This window comes from Vulpes lagopus, chromosome 11 (assembly GCF_018345385.1).
Source record: "Vulpes lagopus strain Blue_001 chromosome 11, ASM1834538v1, whole genome shotgun sequence".
Classification (NCBI taxonomy): Eukaryota; Metazoa; Chordata; class Mammalia; order Carnivora; family Canidae; genus Vulpes; species Vulpes lagopus.
Genome location: NC_054834.1, coordinates 80525161 through 80545765, shown reverse-complemented (window position 1 = coordinate 80545765; position 20605 = coordinate 80525161). Strand labels below are relative to the sequence as shown.

The 20605-nt window shown below is 40.5% G+C and overlaps 1 protein-coding gene across 5 annotated transcripts in view; it reads right to left on the bottom strand.

Moving 5' to 3' along the window:
* The window catches only part of GALNT13 (polypeptide N-acetylgalactosaminyltransferase 13), a 514036-nt gene that overhangs the window by 16297 nt on the left and 477134 nt on the right, over nucleotides 1-20605 (bottom strand). For 4 of the 5 annotated variants that reach the window (XM_041722124.1, XM_041722123.1, XM_041722125.1 and 1 more), the window contains one exon: nucleotides 19913-20011. In XM_041722124.1, the coding sequence (XP_041578058.1) occupies nucleotides 19913-20011 (99 nt within the window). Of the gene's footprint in view, nucleotides 1-1124; nucleotides 1465-19912; nucleotides 20012-20605 lie in introns of those variants that run through there. The other variant, XM_041722127.1, reaches the window with a different exon arrangement.

The window sequence follows — 20605 nt, the reverse complement described above, 5'->3', positions numbered from 1 at the left end:
AAACAAAACAAAAAAACCTGATTCTTACCAAAACTGTAAGTGAGTTACACAAATGCTAGATTTAACATGTATTTTCAGTTGCTCCAATGCCAGATTGTTTCGAATAACAATTGGTTAAGTCAGTCTCATCACCTTAAAGAAGGTGACTAGAAGCAGAGTAAAATAATCAATCTCAGTGTCCTTCCACCCATTATTAAAGACGAATAAACAGGAAGTTAATATTAATTGAGTACCTATCTGCGTTAGAAACCATGTGTGATATGACTCATAAATATTAAATGAATTTGCCTTGTTATGTTGTACAATTACATTCCTACTCCTATGCAGACCAACTTAACAGTATTGCAGAGCATAGTAGAGCTCTTTACATGAACCATACAGATGCAATAATTTATAGTGCTTTGAAAATTCTAGTTTGCATCTGATCTTCCTATGTTGTAACACATAGAATTATGAGCCACCCAGCATCACACATCTTCCTTTGTAGTCTGTTGGTCAAGGTAGCACTAGAAACATGACTAAAAAGGCCGTATTTGCTTAATTGTTTTAAGTTTAGCTATCTTATAAGAAGTGCTAGATCCTTTGTTCCATTTTGAGGGCCTTTTCCAAAACTACTTTGATGCCTATAACAATTCAGTTTTTATTGTCTCATATTAGTTTGCTAGGCTGCCATAACAAAGCATCATGGACTGGGTGCTGGAGGCCATACATTCTATTGGTTTCTTTCGTGGATCTCTCTCTTTTTCTTGTAGGGGACCATTTTTACCCCGTGTCTTCTATTGTCTTCCCTCTGCCGGTGTTCTAATCACTTCTTCATATAAAAACATCCATATTAAATTAGGGCCCACCCGAATGATCTCTTTTTATCTCAATCACATCTTCAAAGACCTTATATCTCTGACTGTAGTCTCATTCTGAGATACTGGGATTAAGAGTTCAACATGTGAATGGGCCAGGGGTGGGGACAGGGGACCACACTTCAGCCCCTGACACCTATCAATTCCTTACACTGAAAGAAAGAATGCCTCTTTCCCTATCCCCTGAAAACTACAGGTTTTGGGGCTTACTTGTCCAGGACCCCTGGGAATTGAGTTCAGAAATTAGAATGATCTGTTTAATATTATTAATTGAAATTCTAAATGAAATGTAATCCCAAATCTTCTCCTCTTTCCTAAATTGGACCTGCTTTGGGTTGGAAGCCTGCCATGGGAAAGGGCTTGGTTGACTTCTCTTATTTCATAATTTTGGGAGCTTCATTTCTTTCTTATCTCTCTTGCCCACACCCAAATTCCCCCAGGCTGCTAATTGGGTTTTGATTCCCCCAGGGTGGTAAAAGCATCGGAGTCTTACCTAAATTGTCTTTTGATAACTCCTTCCTGTTCTCTGGCATGGCAGAGATTTAAAGCCCCTTCTCCAGAGAATGTTCATGGTTCTTTAGAGATTCCCGCTGCTAAGTACCTGTCACTGTAGTGCAAATAAAAAGGACAATGCATATTTTATAAGCGGGCCACTTTTTATGACTTGACCAACTTGGGGAGGCAAGCTGACTCAGGCAATGAAGTCACTACAATTCAGTTATCACAGGGCAGCTTTCCTACGTGAGGGTCAAGCGACAGCCTGCCTTGTTCCCCAAGAGCAGGAAGCATGTAGCAAGCAAGCTCTTGGAATGGTGTTCCAGGGGATGAAAATGAAAACGCAGGATGGTAGGGCCCTGCTTGCTGGCAAGGGTTGCACCCCCAGGAAGCTGCCCCTGCCTTGAGTTCTCCTCTCAGTAAGGTTTGTTCTTGAAGCTAGAATCCCACCCCCTCCTCTCTGGAGGGAGGGTGACTGCTCTTTTTATAGAAAACCTTAATTTTCTCCACCTTGTGATAACTCCTGTTATGGGTTAAATTGCATCCCCCAAAAGAAATGCTGACCCTCGGGCAGCCCCTGTGGCCCAGCGGTTTAGTGCCTGCCTTCAGCCCAGGGCGTGATCCTGGAGACCCGGGATTGAGTCCCACATCAGGCTCCCTGTACAGAGCCTGCTTCTCCCTCTGCCTGTGTCTGTTCCTCTCTCTCTCTCTCTCTTTCATGAATAAATAAATAAATAAATAAATAAATAAATAAATAAATAAATGAATGCTGACCCTCTAAGCACCTCTGAATGTATTTGGAAGCAAGGTCATTGCAGATGTAATTAGGCAAGTTACCATGAGATCATACTGGGGTAGGGTGGACCCTTAATCCGAAATGACTGGTGTCCTTAGGAGAAGACAGAGATGGAGATGTGCACAGAGAAAAGTGCCTCTGCAATGATGGAGGCAGAAATTGGAGTCATGCGTCGTCTACAGGCCATCGGTCTTGCAGGCAAACACCAGAAGTTAGAAGCAGCAACAAATGGTCGTCCCTTACAGGTTTGAGAAGAAATACCGCCCTCCTGACATCTTGGTTTCAGACTTGTAGCCTCAGGTATTGAGAGAGAACAACCTTCTATTGTTTAAGCCCCTCTCTCTGGTTGTTTGTTACGGCGGCCCTACAAAATTTGTAGCCCTCCTTTTATTCCATACGGTGGTTGAAAGGTCTAAAAGTCATGGAGGCAGTTTCTAAATTGACATTGCACATTTTGCATAGGGAGGTCTGATTTTAGATTTCACATTTATCATACCTTGGTGTCGGGGCTGAAAATCGTAACATCCAGTTTTGCTTTCTGAAAGCATCAATCATTTTTACAATCATTTTTCTATTTGAATATATCTTCAGAGAGTGGTTTTTTACTGTGATGGGGTGAAAATACCTGCTTTTATTGCAGACTTTATAGAGACCAGATTAATTTGTGTGTCTGAATTGAGGTACTCAAATGAGTTTAGGAACAATTCCTAACATAGGAAAGGTGACAGCCAATTTCAATGTCAGTTCCTTTCAATCTTAGCATATTTTTAGAGAAGGTAAGCATTTTCATTACTTCACATATGCGTGCGATTTGTTCTGGATTTTTCACTTTGGGGAGTATGTTCAAAGTCATTTATTTTATATTTTTTCAAATACTTACAAATAAAGGCATCTCAACAATTTTCAAGGACCGTTGGGAGAATGATCTAAAATATTTTGCATAGTGCTTCATTTCACACAACGAAAGAACGTGTCTCTACCTACCGTGCTGAAAATCCGCATCTTGTATAGTCAGTTCTTTAAAACTACTTTTATCTTTACCCCTTTGAAAAGTTCGAAATTTGTAAGATCGTAAGCAAATCTCGCTCAGGGCGGCCTAGGCCGCTGCTCCCCAAACTGCGGAAGCAAGTAGGGCGGGGGCCGCAGGGCAGGTGGGGGCGCGGGGGGGGGGGCGGGGGGGGAGGGGCAGGGGCGCGGGGGGCGGGGGTAGGGGCAGGGGCGCGGGGGGCAGGGGCTGCTGCCGCGGCGGGCGCTCCGTCCCGGCCCGGGGACCCCCGCAGCACACACCCTGGTTCTTATGGGTCTACACTACGTTCTCGTGTAGCCCGTGTGTGCTTAAAAGGTCCATGGGCATATGTGATTCGGCTTTACTGTGCGGGCTGAGTCAGTCGTGTAGACCTGGCAGCGCGTTCGAGGCCCGGCCGTCCTGGGGGCTCCTGCTGTGCGCCGGAGAGGCCGATCCCGCGGCTCCGCCAGCCCTGCCAGCCCCGGCCGGGCCTCCCCCGCCCCAGGCCTCCCCCCCACCTCACCCCCGGCCTCCTCCGCCCCCGGGCCTCATCCCCGGCCTCCTCCGCCCCCGACCTCCCCCGCCCCCAGCCTCCCGCCCCCCCCCCCGCCTCGCCCCCGGCCTCCCCCCCCCACCTCACCCCGGGCCTCACCCCCGGCCTCCCCCGCCCCCGGCCTCCCCCCCCACCTCACCCCCGGCCTCCCCCGCCCCCGGGCCTCATCCCCGGCCTCCTCCGCCCCCGACCTCCCCCGCCCCCGGCCTCCCGCCCCCCCCCCCGCCTCGCCCCCGGCCTCCCCCCCCACCTCACCCCCGGCCTCCCCCGCCCCCGGCCTCCCCCTCCACCTCACCCCCGGCCTCCCTCACCCCCGGCCTCCCCCGCCCCCGGCCTCCCCCCCCACCTCACCCCCGGCCTCCCTCGCCCCCGGCCTCCCCCGTCCCCGAGCCTCACCCCGGGCCTCACCCCCGGCCTCCTCCGCCCCCGACCTCCCCCGCCCCCGGCCTCCCCCCCCACCTCACCCCCGGCCTCCCTCGCCCCCGGCCTCCCCCGTCCCCGGGCCTCACCCCGGGCCTCACCCCCGGCCTCCTCCGCCCCCGACCTCCCCCGCCCCCGGCCTCCCCCCCCCCCCCACCTCACCCCCGGCCTCCCTCGCCCCCGGCCTCCCCCGCCCCTGGCCTCCCTCGCCCCGGCCAGAGCCGCCCGGCAGGTCCTGCGGCCCCTGCGGCCTCGGCGAGCACCTCCTCCCGCCGCCTGCTGCCTCCTGCGGCCGCGCGGGCCCTTGGACCTCGGGGCCCGGATCCCTTAGGTATTTGCGGTGCGGAGTCTGTTAACAGGGACCCAGAAGCTAAATTACCTTCAGACGCTCGCGCACACAGGACATCGTTTCCTTCTCCCACGTTCGGTAGGAACAGCCCAGGTGGGCTTGTACTGGAATAGTGAGAAAGTTGTTGGACAGCAAACCGAGGCCCTCGGCTCGGCCACCGGCTTTCTCGGCCGTGCTCTCCGGAGGCGCCAGGCCTGGGGGGCCCGACGGGGGGAGCTGCCCCTCCCCATGACCCCAGGGGCCTCGAGGTCACCCAGCTGCCCCCCCGTGACCCCGGGGGCCTCGAGGTCACCCAGCTGGGTCACCCAGCTGCTCCGGCCCGGAGTCTGGTGCCCCCGCCCCCGGCAGGCCGGGCCCGGCGTTGCAGGCGGGGCGGCAGGTCACCGGGCGGCGGGCCCGGGCAAGGACACGGCTCCCCTGTGGCCTCAGGAGCAGCGGGTGCGCGGGTCACGGTGCCCCCCCACGTGCCCTGCCCCCGGGGCCGCAGGGGCTGCTGCGGTGCGTCAGGCAAAGTCGGAGCCCGGGACTAGTTACCTGCTCAAAATGCAGGCATGTAATCCGCGCTCGCCGACGTGGTCTCATCTTTGTGATACATTTTATTTTATTTCTAAAGTCTTGCTGTCCCAGTAACAAATGCTGAACATAGATTTCTGGACACTATGGAAACAATTCTAGGACAAGAATATTTGCCCAAGAATCACTTCTTCAAGTAAGATGAAAACAATTTGTCTTTGGGATCTCTAGCTCACTTTGTAAACTACTGAGCAAGGGAGTAAGGTACTATAGTAAGCAGGATTCATTAATACAATAATAGATGGGACATTTCTGTTCCTTCCTATTCTATATTCCTTCTGCTTCACCCTTAAATCTTCCCATTTTAAACACCACTGATGTTACAGTCTATGTATGTTTAATACTTTACTCTGCTTGAAGGGTTTAAAGGAAGTCTACATTTTAAGAACTCTGATACATATAACATTATGCTCCAGGTACTCATACTCTACCAGTGTAGCACCAAAGAATAGAAATTGCAAGTTTAAGCCCAATTGGATATCCCACTAGACAGGCTTGACTGTGCAGATGCTGTTTTTTATGTGGCTGTGGTAGAGTTCTCAGGTGGCCCCAAGATTCCCATCCCAATATACCTGCGCTTTATACACACTCTCCCCTTGAGTGTGCATGAGACTGTGCTTGCCAGGAAAGTCACTCCACAATTGCTTTATGTTATAGAAGACCTAGAATCTGCCAAAGTAAAGAGGTTTTCCTACTGGCCTTGAAGACACACACTGCCTGTTTGGGAGGGCCAGCCTAGCAGGGGGGCGGGGAGAAGTATTCCCTTCTCCTGCTGCTGAGAGCAACACCTGGCAGAGAGCCAACGGGGGAAAAAAAAGCTACACACCAAAAAGCAAAATGATGGAAGCTCAGTTCTCCAACCAAAAGGGACTAAAATCCACCAATAACCAGGAAGCTTGGAAGGGGACCCTGAGCCTCCAGTGAGGTGTCAGCACTGGCCAACACTGATTTTCTGTGAGACCTACATTGGACCTGAATTAGACTTAGGGAACTGTGAGATAATAATTTTGTGTTCTTGTAAGACACCAAATTAGTGGTGTCTTGCTCTACAGCGATAGAAAACTGATATAGTGCCCATTAGGAAAAAGGAAATACATACAAAAATTAGAATGATCCTTATGATGTCATATATCTTTTCCCATGCGATGTCTCTATTGCTTATTTATTCATTCAATCGTTCATCCATCTACTTATTCAATAAATACTTTTAGGTATGTTATGCTTTAGGCATTCTCTGAACCATATAGGCTCTTCATGAAACTTTGAATTCAAAACACAAACGTTTAATTGGGTGCCAACATTTTTGTAAGGGTTTCCTCCACTATTCCAACCTGCCTTGAACTCTGTTCTCCATGTTCTCATTGTAATGATTTTCTATAACAAATTATTTTTCTCTTGATGGTATTCTCTGCTATATTTCCCCTGGTTAGATCATTCCTTAAATATTTATTCTCTAAACAATCTATCCTCACACATATAAATTGCAAAGAAAGTCAAATGGATTATTGGATAGGATAATTTCTTTCAGTCATAGGCAATTTAATACATACTTTCCCTCTATCACTATCTCATTGGGTGGTACCATGGAGCACCAAGATATTTGGTCTTTGAGGTTCTTATTGATTTATGCCTGCAAATGGAAGATAGATGTAGCAGCAATAATATGTATCATTCATGTGACACCTTTATAAACTAGGCTATTTGTTTTAGAATTTTTAGCCACAAATTCATGGTGAAAGACTTTGTGCCATCCTTCCTGAATATATTTTTACCGGTATTTTGGTAGTGTGTCTTGTCTTAAAAGGTATGCACTTACACTGTATCATTAGGCACTTCTTGGAAGTCTGGTATATGGCATTGGATAAAAATGACAAAAATGATTAAATATATAAAATATATTAAAAGCCTCAAAAGGCAAATTATAATGTCCTAGATGGCACAAGGATACACTTACTATCAGTTACAACTGCCCCTTATCTGTAAAAGTAAATTACTCTTTAGATTAGACATAATTTAAAAAATTAGCCTCCAGGGATCCCTGGGTGGCACAGCGGTTTAGTGCCTGCCTTTGGCCCAGGGCGCGATTCTGGAGACCCAGGATCGAATCCCACGTTGGGCTCCCGGTGCATGGAGCCTGCTTCTCCCTCTGCCTGTGTCTCTGCCTCTCTCTCTCTCCCTCTCTCTGTGACTATCATAAGTAAATTAAAAAAAAAATTAGCCTCCAGATTATTACAACCTTTGTACTGGCTGCAAATAAAACTAAATTTTTCTAGGTGGTTTCAAGCTTAAAGTAGTCCTTTTATTTCTGGTGTTCCTCATTGCCGCAAAGTCAGATGATCCCAGGGAAGAGTAGCAGGGGAGTAGGAAAGGAAAAAGAACAAGGAGCACATTACAACGAGGCCTACTGTGGATAACGAACTTCCACCGCTGCGGCTCTCTGCTCTAGAATAAGCGGCCCCTCGAGGGGGAAGGAGCTGGGGAGAACCCCCGCGGCGCCCTCGCTTTGTCGGGGGCCTCCGGGGGAATCAGGCGGGGGGGGGGGGGGGGGGGGGGGGGGGGGGGGCGGGGGGCAGAGCGGGGCCTGGGCCGCGAAAGCCCGCTCTGCGGCAGGTGCTCAGGCGAAGGGTAAAGCTGGCTCCGGAGGCTGGGCCGCCCTACCCGAGAGAAAGCCCACGCCCTTGAGGGCCGCCTGCCCTGTGTTGGGCAAGAATGAAGTCATTTTAAACATATTGTTTATGGAGATAAGTTAGGCCTCATATCCTATGTGTTTCTTCAATGACCTTTCAGGATAAGCATTGTATTTCCTCTCGTTACAAATAAGGAGGAGGGGGCGTGTGTGTGTGTGTGTGTGTGTGTGTGTGTGTGTGTGTGTGTCTTAAAGGTTTTATGTATATACTCATGAGAGACACACAGACACAGGCAGAGGGAGAAGCAGGCTCCATGAGGGAGCCTGATGCCGGACTCGATCCTGGGTCTCCAGGATCACGCCCCCCCGCCGCGGAGGGCAGGTGCTTAACCGCTGAGCCACCCAGGCATCCCCGGACTTGAAAATGTGAAATAAATTCCCCCACTCATTCAGTTTATAAAAACCCGTCTCTGACATGTAGCCTATCAGCCCCCAAATCCCACATCTTTTTCACACACTTAACATTTGCTTCTTGGATATTTTTAAAAAAACTCTAAAAAAATGAAAAGAAAAGAAAAAGAAAATGTTTCTAGCCTATTCAGATTTCACTGTTTTTCCAAAAAGAGTCCATTTGATCCCATGTTCATTTTTTTCCTGGATCTCATCTGATACCACATTACATTGAGTCATCATGTCTCCTCAGCCTGCTCTTACAGATGCTCAAATTCTCCTCTTTTTGATGACTTTGACAGTTTTGAGGAGCACTGGTTAGGTATTTTATAGAATGTCCCTAAGTTTGGGTTTGTCCAATGTTTATCTTGTGGTTAGAATGCTTTTGAGAGGAAGACCATGAAGGTGAAGTGCCATTCTCATCACATCATTTCAAGTCTGCATGCTACCAACATGACTTACGATGTAGAGCCTTGCTCACTTACCCAGGGTGGTATTAGCCGTGGTTGTCCATTGTCGAGTCACCACCACCACCACCACCACCACCACCACTACTAGCTTCCATGTTTTACTGCTTGAAAGCAACTCAATAGGCACAGTCCACAAGCAAGGTGGGCAAGAGAGTTAGTCTACCTTCTGGAAGGGGGATTATCTACATAAATTATTTGGAATTCTTCTTTATAGGAGATCTCAGAGGTCAATTTTACCATGTGTCTAAAAACTTCAGTCAAAAATTGGGGGACATATCTTTATGTTAGATTTATCTGTAACACACTAAGACTCCTATCATAAATTTTGTTTGGGCCACATGTTTCACTGGCAAGATGAAGAAGAGGTCTCTTTAGTAGATGCAGTTATAATGTGACCATTTTTGACACATAGAAGTGGCACTTGCTCTTAGCAGTGTGTCAGACGTGGATTGAACACTGTCCATTGTGAGCTATAAAGGCCACTTTGACCATTCCTTGAAGTTACAAAGAGCATAAAATGCACCTCTGAATTTTTCAGGCTTAATTTTTTTATTTTTATTTTTTTTGCAAAAAACAGTGTCTCAAAAAAATTCTGCATATCCTCACTGATACACACACATTTTATACTTTTTTTAAATAAAAAGAACATTCCCTAAATCTACTTAAAAAGTTAGCAAACTAGAAAGTTGGAGTAGAAATATACCTACCTGGTAGGTTTTCATTAGACTAAGATCCTTTATTAGAGCTTGGAATGGACGCTAGGCTGTTCCTATGGTAACCTACTGAAGCTTTTTTTTCTTTAATGGAAACATCATTTCTGTATATACTACATGTAGCTTCTTGGTCTCTATTGGATCAAGTCCTTTGATAAGAGAATAAAAGAAATGAACTGAAAGAATGTTCTACAGTCTCTCCCCACTTGTGGTGAAATTATACTTGGGTACTAAATAACAAGAATAAAAAGCCCTTTTCATCTGGGCTGTATTCACCTTGTCATTTTTAATAACACGAGTTCATGTCCAGGTATTTTCATGAGGTTGTATTAGAAACAGGTTACAAGCTCTCCTCTGACAACCTTTGCAGTCTGAAAGTTCTTTGCTCCTTTTGTCCCTTCAAATAAAAATTCCCTTGCTTGACATTTACATTCTATTATAATCTTAGCTCCTCTCCTTATAAAACTTAATGTTCTTCTCTCCTCAGTACAGACCTTCTACTCCATTTGGGCCAGTATCCTCACTGTCCTTGCATATGCTCCATTCTCCGTGCCCAGCGGCAGCTTGGTGAAGCCTTTGAGACTCACCCCTGCTCTTAGCAGACCTTTTTCTGAATGGCTCCTAAGGCAAAGGCATCTAAATATATTTTTGTTTCAAACATGATTGTTTTGTATTCTCATCAAGATGGAGTATAGAGATTGTGCCTATTTATTTGTTTATGTTTCTTCTTATAAAAAGGTGGAAGTAGACTTGAATAGAATTTTACATTGATATGTAACATATCCGCAGTGAGAAATGAGAGAGAAAAAAAACCCATCTGCGTAAACAATGGTAATGTTTACAAGAATAAAAGAATCCAATGTAAGGTCAATATAAATATTTTTTCCAGAGAATACTATTAATTTTCCCTGGATGAACCATGTGTTTGGCAGTACAAAAGAAAAACCTGTTTCACAAGAGACAACCAATTCTTCCTAATGCTCAATGCAGTAAGAAATTCTCTTAGGGACACTTATGGAAGGCCTCCACGTCCATGAAACGGATAGCATCTTTATCAACTTCCTTATTCACAAAAAAGAGTTGGAGTTTTGGGTATATTTTCACATTCATCTTGGTGACCATACATTGCTGGGTATATATACAGTGTTCAAGGAACTCTTGATTAACGGAGTTGTTTGTTTTTTCTTTAAACCATTAGGTTCTGGTAACTGACAGGTTGCTAAAAATTTTCACATTGTTCTGAGACCTTCTCCAGTAACATTACCTGTTACTTCTCTTCTATAAAATTAATAACTATGGTAGAATTAAGAACTCAGTAAGATGAGTATTTTAGGAACAGCAAAGCAAATAATTAGAAGTATGGATTCTGCTTGGCTCCAGGTGAATATAAAAGTGGGCTAGCCAACGCTGTTAATTTAGAAATCACAGACATTGTTCACATTACTTAGAAGCTAATAAAGTAGCCTTTACTACTAGATAAAGCCAAGATGAAATTATTACCTCATCTACTATAAACTGCTTCAAATGGTAAATTCAAATAATTATATCTTTTTTTTTTTTTTAAAGAAGATATGTTACTCACTCCCTGACATATTTAATTTTTTTTTTTTAAATTTATTTATTTATTTATGATAGTCACAGAGAGAGAGAGAGGGGCAGAGACACAAGCGGAGGGAGAAGCAGGCTCCATGCACCGGGAGCCTGATGTGGGATTCGATCCCGGGTCTCCAGGATCGCGCCCTGGGCCAAAGGCAGGCGCCAAACCGCTGCGCCACCCAGGGATCCCTCAAATAATTATATCTTAAGTGAAATTTAGGCACACGTGTGGTCTAAGGGGGAAAAACAGGAGGTCATTTCAAAGGACCTTAACGTTCTTTATATATAGTAGATTCATGCATTCACATTATCAATTTTTTTAATATTAAATATACGAAAATGTCGGCAGGAAGATTACTTGAACAAGGAAATAGCTTAGAGTAATAATAAGACTAAGGTGTTAAGTCAAGAAGAATTATACTAAGTCAGGAGAAAAGCACTTGATAAAATGGAGAAAGGAATGAGGTTCAGAGGATTGAAATAGCGCAGAGAAGAAAAGCTCAGCTGGGACTAAATGGTTGAATGCAGACAGGCTTATGTTGGAAATGTTAGCGGAAAGCTTGGAGTCTGTACTTAACATGGGCTGCAGAGGAGATAAACAGGTGAGCTAAGGGAACAGACTGATGCTGCTAACATTCTTCATCTAGTAGATTTTTGTGCTAACAGCTTAGCTTTCTCAGTAAGAAAAGTTCTATTGAGGGTGTGAGATAAGAGAAATAGTGTGTGTGTGTGTGTGTGTGTGTGTGTTGGGATTTTATTAAACAAGTAGTATTGTACTTTTTTCTTTCTGAGAGTGTGTGATATTTAACTTTTTAAGGGAAGTCTTAAAAAAATTCTGAGAATCCCCTTAATTAAATGAATATAAACTTACCTGAGTTTCCCAGGAAGCTCAAAGTATTTTAACATTTAACCCTATAGAAATTTAAGGCCTGTAGAGCATAGGATGATATGATACATCATAACTAATTGATTAAGAACAGAATAAATATTTCTTTTGTCCTGCTACGTACACTGACATAACTTTGATATCGTTGTTGTTTCCCTAGATGACTTTTATTTTTTTTTTTTAAGATTTTACTTATTTATTTGAGAGAGACAGAGGGAGAGAGAGGGAGAGGGACATGTAGACTCCCCATTGAGCAGGGAGCCCAACTTGGGGCTCCATCCCAGGTCCCCGAGATCAGGATCTGAGCTGAAGGCAGACGCTTAACTGACTGAACCACCCAGGAGCCCCCAAAAATGACTTCTTGAGGACTGTTGTTCCTCTAAGTTTAGTCTGGTATCCCTCCTTGTTGCTTTCTTTATCAGGAATCACAGTAGAAATTTTTATCATTTCAACACCAGGAATAACTGAACCTTTCTGAAGGTGCCTTGTTTTTATATTATTGACACAATGAATCATAACCAACTTCCTACTGAATAGCTAGAAAGCTCAAAGCCAAACATGTGGCTTATTTAAATGAATGTAGAATTTCAGGGAATTAATTTTAAGTACTTTACAGGAAAATAGTAAAATTGCTTTCTAGGTTAACTAGAGCTGCCAATTTTTCCATAGCTTTTGAAAAAAATATCATGTGACAGATATTAACTGTTGTTATGTAGAGATACATAAAATTACACCTAGAGGAAAAGATAAATCTAAGAAATGGCCAATATTAGTGCTCATTTTATAGGAAACCTTAAGAAACAATTTCACAATCACTGAGTAACTCCTACCAAGGAAAGACAGAGGTTGAACACGATAGATTTGCTATTTGTTTTTATGCCAGGACACACTCTAACCAGGCAAAGTAGACAAAAATCATACCCTACGTTTAAGTTCCTGCAAATTTCAATCTCTTCCAAGCTTACTAGATATTCCTTTAATATAAATAATGAAGCTCTTCACTAGCTTGCCTGTATCCAGCTCATTTAAACATTTAATGAATAGTACATGCTCCTTCTTTCCTCCCAGGCCATTTCATTTCACTTGCAAATTTACCCTGGTGATTTTAATTCTATTGTGCAAACTTTACTAAAAGGGGACCAAATTAATGTAGAAAGGGCTTCTAAGTAGTTATAGTACTGATAAAAATGCAAACTGTAAAGTCAATTCATTTTCGTTGGATGAATGTATTCATTACAATCTGTGAGTACATTAGAATGCAATACTAAATTAATTAAGCTTTTTCTAAGAGAGGGTCTGTATTAAGAGAATTTGTTTACTCTCAAAATTTGTTTACTGTCATAGGTTTAGATTCTTCTTAGATACAAGTAGTTACATTTTAGAGGAGGAGACATTTGTCTGAAAGTATGGATAAGACCTAATGATCTCTTCTTTACCTTGGCAGAAAACTAGGTTTTAATAAATGGCCAGCATAAGCTTCCCTAAAGGCTTGCTACCTTGAAAAATGCCTGTGAATCATTTACTACAATAAATTACATGGAATGTTTCCATATGCTTTCTAGCTCTCTCCAAATCAGTGGCGCCTGGGAGAAAGAGAAACATTATAAATGCATTTGCTAAAATATGAGTATTTTTCCACCGTTTTATATTTTTGTCTTTAGAAAAAATGAGTACAATATGTATTGGGGCTGAGTTTTCACCTTTTTATTACCAAGGTTTGGGAACCCAAAGGGAAAACATTCACCACTGGATTTTTAAAAATTTTATACTGACACTTGTTATTAAAGAAAAATGGTTATTTTATAAATATTATATTAATCTAGTTTGTACTTAATTATAAATATATTTTATATAAATGCTAAATAAAAAATAGTGTCAGATATAATATATGGCCAATAAGAGGAAGGTCTATTTGCCAATTTTGATATGGGCTCCTTTAAGGTGATGTAAATATCACTTAAAAGCACCTCATTAAAAAAGAATGGTATTTTTACATCAAAAAGAGAAAGCATAAAGGCAAGCAGTGATTGAAATACATAAACTATTTAAAAGTCTGCACATCAAAATACACTAGAAACAAAATGTCATCAGAAAAAATATCTGGAACAGGTATCACAAAAGGTAATAGTCTCCATAAAATATTTTTATAAGTGGACAAGAGAGACAAGAACTCCTTCAACCACCAACAAAAATGTAAGCAAAAACAAAAGCATAAACCCACCTAGAAGATCTACTCAAAGTATTGATGTCAGTTTTTGAACTGCTTAAGTGTACTGATAACAGAGATACGATTTAAAATAAGATAAAATGTTTCTCCCATACTAAATTGACAAAGATGAAAAACAGAACAAAGCAAAAATATAATACCCGTTTAGGGTTGTCTACTCCCATCACAATCCTGGGGGCGAGGGCTTGGAAATCAATACAAATGCAATGAACGTACACTTGATGGGGAGTCAGCGAGATTTAGATTCAAATTGGCTTTACCTCCTAATCATATTACCAATCTCTTAGGGTTCCCATTAGACTCATGAGTAAAATCAGGATAATAATACTAGTACTTCATAGATTGTTGTGGGAATCAAAAGCAGTAATGTATGTACAATATCATAGTGCCTCTTTGTAATTTAGGGATTAGTCCCATTAAACAAGTAAAACCTTAAAAAGGACAATTTGTCACTATATATTAAAAGCCTTATAATTTTGCATAAGTTTTCACTTATCAAATTTACTTCTAGACACTATTTCTAAAGAAGTAAATACCGGTGGTCACTAGATTTTAGCTACAAGTTTACTTATGAGCTTCATCTGTAACAATAAAAATTCACTAATGGTACTGTGTATAAATAATAAGGGATTGACTAAATAAATTACAGTGTGTATTCATTAAAATGTGCCCTGTTAAGGTTAAGAAGTTGTTAGCCAATGGATAGCCAAAAAGAAGCTACATTATTTGGGTTTTAAAGAGTATGTCTCTTAAGTTTGTGAGTGGAGTAGTATGCGGTCAACAGTGCAAGTAGAAAGAAAAGGATCAGTGAACTGCAGAGATGGGAAAATGCACAGAGCTTACAGGGAATAGACGTAAGACATATGTCTGCAGCACACACACACACACACACACACACACACACACAAACTGTTACAACATCAAGGGAGGCAATGCTGGGAAGTCAGATGAGGATAAAATTATGTGGGGTTTTGTTTATATACATAACTAAGGAATACATAATTAAGGAATTTTTATGCTAATAACATTGGGCAGTGGAGAATTGCTGGAGATTTTTTTTTTTTATTTTTTTGGAGATTTTAATAAACGTTTAATTATAATGTGGCATACACAGAATGTATGTATGGAATTCCATTTGACATGTGGAAATACTGAGGTTTTCTGACCACATAGGTGAAAGAAGACACAGGCTACGACAAAGATAGAGGCCGTGGTTAAAGAGTCTTAGCGATAGGAGTCAAGATAAATTATTTTCATGCAAATATTAGGATTGGGTGACCAATCAAACTTTAGAAGTGTCTATGTTGGGTTTCAATTTTGGATGCTTATGAGAAGAAAATGAGCACAGTCTGGAAATATTTGAGTTTGAGATGCCTGTGGAGATTCCCAATAATTAATTGGCAACAGATTCCAGAGTTCAGGAGAGAGGCTGGGGTTGAAGATACAAATCTGAGTCATAAGCATTGTAGGAGACATGGAAATGCTTTCAGGAATCAACTTCATCTTTTCAGAAGTATAGAGAAGACAATCCCATAACTTTTAGTGACATACTTTCTACCAGGAAACTGTAAGGTTTTTTCACTTATAAAAATTTATGTTCAAGTTTTAATCAAATTCCTATTTCTGCCATGCTTTTGAAAGTGTTGTATGATCACCATATTATTTGTTAATGAAAGCATTTCAAGAACAGATAGGAATGGACTTTTTCTAATTTTGTCATTATTCTTTGAGACAGAAGATTCTTATTACTAAGGTTCTAAAAGAATACCTCAAAAAAAAGAATACCTAAAGATGATCAAATATTGAATGTAATAATAATTCTATACTTGGTGCCTTATTTTTTAAAGTATTCTTGCTACAAAAACTTCCATGCATTCTTTCATTTATGTGGCTAGTTTTTACTAGGTGCCTACCACATCCCAAGCCCTGCAGATGCTAGGCGTGAAGGGAGAATATGTTGGATATTTAAGTGTTTAAGAAAAAGATTTTCAGCAACTACTGAAAAGTAAGTTTCTTCCTGATATCTCCAAGAACATTAAAAAAAAATTACCAAAACTCTTGTGCAAGGAGAAATGGTTAAGAGATAATTGTCACAAGCATAAAGCACCTTCTTTTAGAAATGAAACTGAGTGGAAATGCTAAAAAACAATCTTAACATTTGTTATGGATTTTGTGTAAAAGCAGGAGTGGGAAACTTGAATATTTTATATGGGTTGGGGCTACTTTTAAAAATTTTAAACTAAATAACCATAAAAATAGATACCACTTCTATGGTAACATAAGAATAACAATAAAAACAGGGAAGGTAGCTCTGAGAATAAATTCCTAAAATCTGTTCTTTTAAAAAGTAAGTAAAAAATGTAAATATGTCCCTAATTAGGGACCGACTAGGATTAATCATCCAAGAAATATTGAGTTCCATCAAAGTATAAGTTATAGTAGGGTTTTATGTGATGGTTTAATTTTTTCACAATACACATTAAAACAACAGGAAAGGCAATTCATTTCATTAAGCTTAACAATACTATAGGAAGTGCTGTGCATTTACCTTGCCTCTGGCATTAGCCACTGAATGGACGCTTTTTTTTTTTCTTATAGAGAAAAGAGAAACAATTGAGAATAGAAATGGAAATATGTAAAGAGAATAATTAATGGCAATAGTGAGTATAGGACAGGCTAGTGTTAGTTATATAAACTTTACTAATCTTTAGAGGAAAAAAATTGGGCAAAAGTCTTTTACTCATTTTACAAATAAAATATTAAAGCTAAAAAATATGAAGTAATTTACCATAACTGACCCAATTAATCAGGTTGGAGCAATGCTTTAAAATGATACTTTTATTTTAGTCAATTTCTCTATTTTTGTTTAATTATGAAAGTAATGCATATTATACAAAAAATGTGGGGTAAAAAGTATAGTTCCTAATTCGAACTCATTCTTCTCACCAGAAGTAACTATATGCCAGTAGAGTTCTATTCATTTCTAACAGATTATGTTGCATCTATATAAATATAGACATTAGAGATGCTTTATAGAGAAAAATGTTCACATATATTTTTTATAAATGAGGTCATTCAAAGTAAAATCTATTCTAGATTTTTTCCCTCCTTTTAATTTTCCATGACAATACATATAGACCTCTTTCCCTCACTGTGGCGGCTATGTACTATTCTATACTATGGATGCACCACAATTTATTTAAACATTCCTGTTTTGGTAAATATTGAGTTGGGTCCATTGTTTGTGTTATAGCCAAAAGGTCTCCCGTAAACTGTCTCCTATGCATATCTGCAGACATGAGTAACTATTTATATAGATGGAAAAATATTGGTTTTACTTTCTACCTTGCCATTAAGTTGATAATGTAGGGACATTAGGATATATGCAGGTATGGGTTTTTTACTTATTGTGTGTTCACTTTATTTATGAATCCCTAAGATCAGTGTCTTTATATAATTTTGGTTACTATGACAATAACAGCATTCTATGGCAATGTCTACATAGTACTGAGGTATAAGTTTATTGTTCTAACCATGAATTCTTTCATGTATTTCCTTGATTATTAGTTATTAGTTACCTACCAAATCCCAGGCCCGTGGCCAAGTACTGGAGATGAAGAGAAGAATAAAACATAGTCCCTGCCAACAAGGCAGGAATAGTGGAATAGTTTATTTCTGGGTATTTGAACACTTATAAATGAATAATTTATAACAATACATAATGTATTTTTTAACAGTATAATATAATTTTCAACAGTGATGATCCAGGTGTTTTGTGTCATTTAGACAAATACAGGTCTATGACTGGTAATCTTTTTAACATTAACTATGGCAACTTAAAAAATCTATGAGGATAATTCATCTAGGTTGTCATCCTCATCATTACCTATTTTCATTTTCACCTGCATTAGAACCAAAATGATGTCATAAATAATGTGGGTTTTTGGAATTCTGTAGGTCATCATGGAGCAGATGATCGATTAACATTTTTCATAAGCTGTTGAAACACATTATGGAGACACTTCTACTTGTCCACTCAGTATCCATGGTACATAGACTGTGAGGACATTTACACATTAAGTCTAGTAAAATATTCTGTGTTTTTGTGCTAGAGGAATTCAAGTAAAGTATTTCTAGTCAAAGAGACTTATAGGGAAGAGTGTAAAGCCTTTAGTGCTAGAGGAATTCAAGTAAAGTATTTCTAGTCAAAGAGACTTATAGGGAAGAGTGTAAAGCCTTTAGGGAATTTGTTTTTCCTAATAAAGGGACAGTCGTGGCTACTAGAGCTCTTCTCTACCCTGATTTCTTCCTGCCTTGAATGTGGATGTGATGTCTGGAGTTTCAGCAGCCCTCATGTGATCAGCTGATGATAAGAGTTAATTTTAAGTATTGAAGAATAGAAAGAAACTTCTTGTCTCTTGACAAGTCACTGAAGACCTGAAAAATGTCAAGAGTGGACTACCTTCAGATTTCTTACTTCCATTTGTGAAAAAAATTAAACCCTCCACATTTAGTCCTCTAACAATTAAGCTTTTTGCCATTTCCAGTTAAATTCATTGGGATTCTATTGGTTTGGGTAGTAGAGGCCTCTCACATTCATTGTGAATCAATACAAAAGCTGGACCATTTCTGAATGCTCTGCCATTATACTCTCTAAATTGCTCCTATTTTCTTTCACAAAGTTATTTTTCTATGCTATAATTTAAAAACCTTGATTTAAATATCTTTCTGCTTAAGTTGAGATTTTGGAATACAAATTAGGATTTTAATCTTTCTTTTGTTTGTTGTTTAAGAAGAAAATCTCATTTTTGAATGTTCTCTATTAAATCACACAGGTTCTATTTGAAGTATGGTGTCAAAACTCAGTAGGGTTATTGCTTTTTCTCTGTAGAGTCTTGACACATTCAGCCGCATTACCAGTGCATTACCAGTATAACCATGATGTTGTGCTACATAGAATAACTTTTACTTTCTTATTTCACTCTAATGAACTAGATTAAGAACTCACTGGTGCGTTTCTCCTCGACTTTTGAGGATAACTTGTCTACAGAGGATTAGCACCTGAAACTCTGTTATGAATTCCTACACATTCCAAATTTTGCCTCTCATGATGGCCATGACAGCAGGGCTCCTCCACCTGAAGACTCAGAGCTAAGCAGCCTCCACATGAGTCTTCATATGACATCCACGTGCAGAGCCACTTTCCAACATTTAAAGAGAGCACAAGAATCTTTGTTATAATCTGACAGATCTCTGATAATTGGACTGCAACACACAAAAAAAGCTATCCTAGACTTTTAGTCAGCCATCAGTTTTGTTTAAATCAGTTTAAATCAGCCATCAGTTTTTCGTTCAAAGGGTATCTTCAGATACCCAAAGCAAATATATAACAGGTGTGCTTATTTGTGCATTTTAAAATTTTACTGAATCTCAGAAATTCATAGAAAACATGATATACATAAACATTGACAAAAGAAATTTAGAATAATCACTAGAAATTTAGAATTAATTTCCCAATGTTGATTGGGAAAACATCGTGATTGTTGAGGGATTATTTTATACTATTTAGTTAGTAGAACAAAATGTAGCCTTCATTTGCTCATATATGGTAAAATGAGATAGGTCTAAAATATTTGGCTATCTTCATTAATTGGGCTCACTGAAAGTGTTGTCTTATTTATTCAATTATGTGGTGCTTTCTTAAGATACTTGGGGTAATAAAAGAGCCAAATAAGTTCTTGATTTGAGGGCCCATTAATTTCCTAAGCTAAAACTTTATCGTTATTGGCATGTGAGTCATGTTTTACTGTGATAGTTTTCATAGCAATATTTTCCCCCAAAGATGAAGCTGATTAAAAAAAAAAAAAAAAAGAGAGAGAGAGAGAGAGAGTTTACCTGATTTCCTCCCATACCATGGCAGTTGAATATACCCACTTTTTCATTTTCTTTGCGGCCCATGTTGTCTAAACATTGGTTGGTTTCAACATTTCTTATCTAGAGGAAACACACAAAAACAGAAGTCAGATAGTGATTTAAATCAGAAATTCTGGGGCACCTGGGTGGCTCAGCGGTTGAGCATCTGCCTTTGGCTCGGGTGTAATCCGGGGGTCCTGGGATCAAGTCCCGTGTCAGGCTCCCCACAAGGACCTGTTTCTCCCTCTGCTTGTGTCTCTGCCTCTCTCCCTGCATCTCTCATGAATGAATAAATGAAATCTTTAAAAAAAATCAGAAAATCTTCCTAGTATCATCAAATTGTATATTGATAACAAGATGATACATGTTTGCAAGGAAATTTCTCCAAGAAGAGCTCATTGTTTTAAGTGTTTCTTTTTCTTTTTCTGTCTATTCTTAATTTTGTACAAATTCTGATCTCCTACTAAAGTAAATTTGAACAGCAATGGCATTGTCATTAGCAGCTAATCAAGAGGCACTCCTCATTTATAGCATGGTATCAAAGAAAGAGGAAATATCTACATATTACAAATTATTCTTTCCTAAATCTTTTTAAAATTAGGACATTTGCCAAATTTCTCTAAAAAAACATAGTCTATTCTGGAACTCCTGTGGCAACATATGCAAAGGAATTGA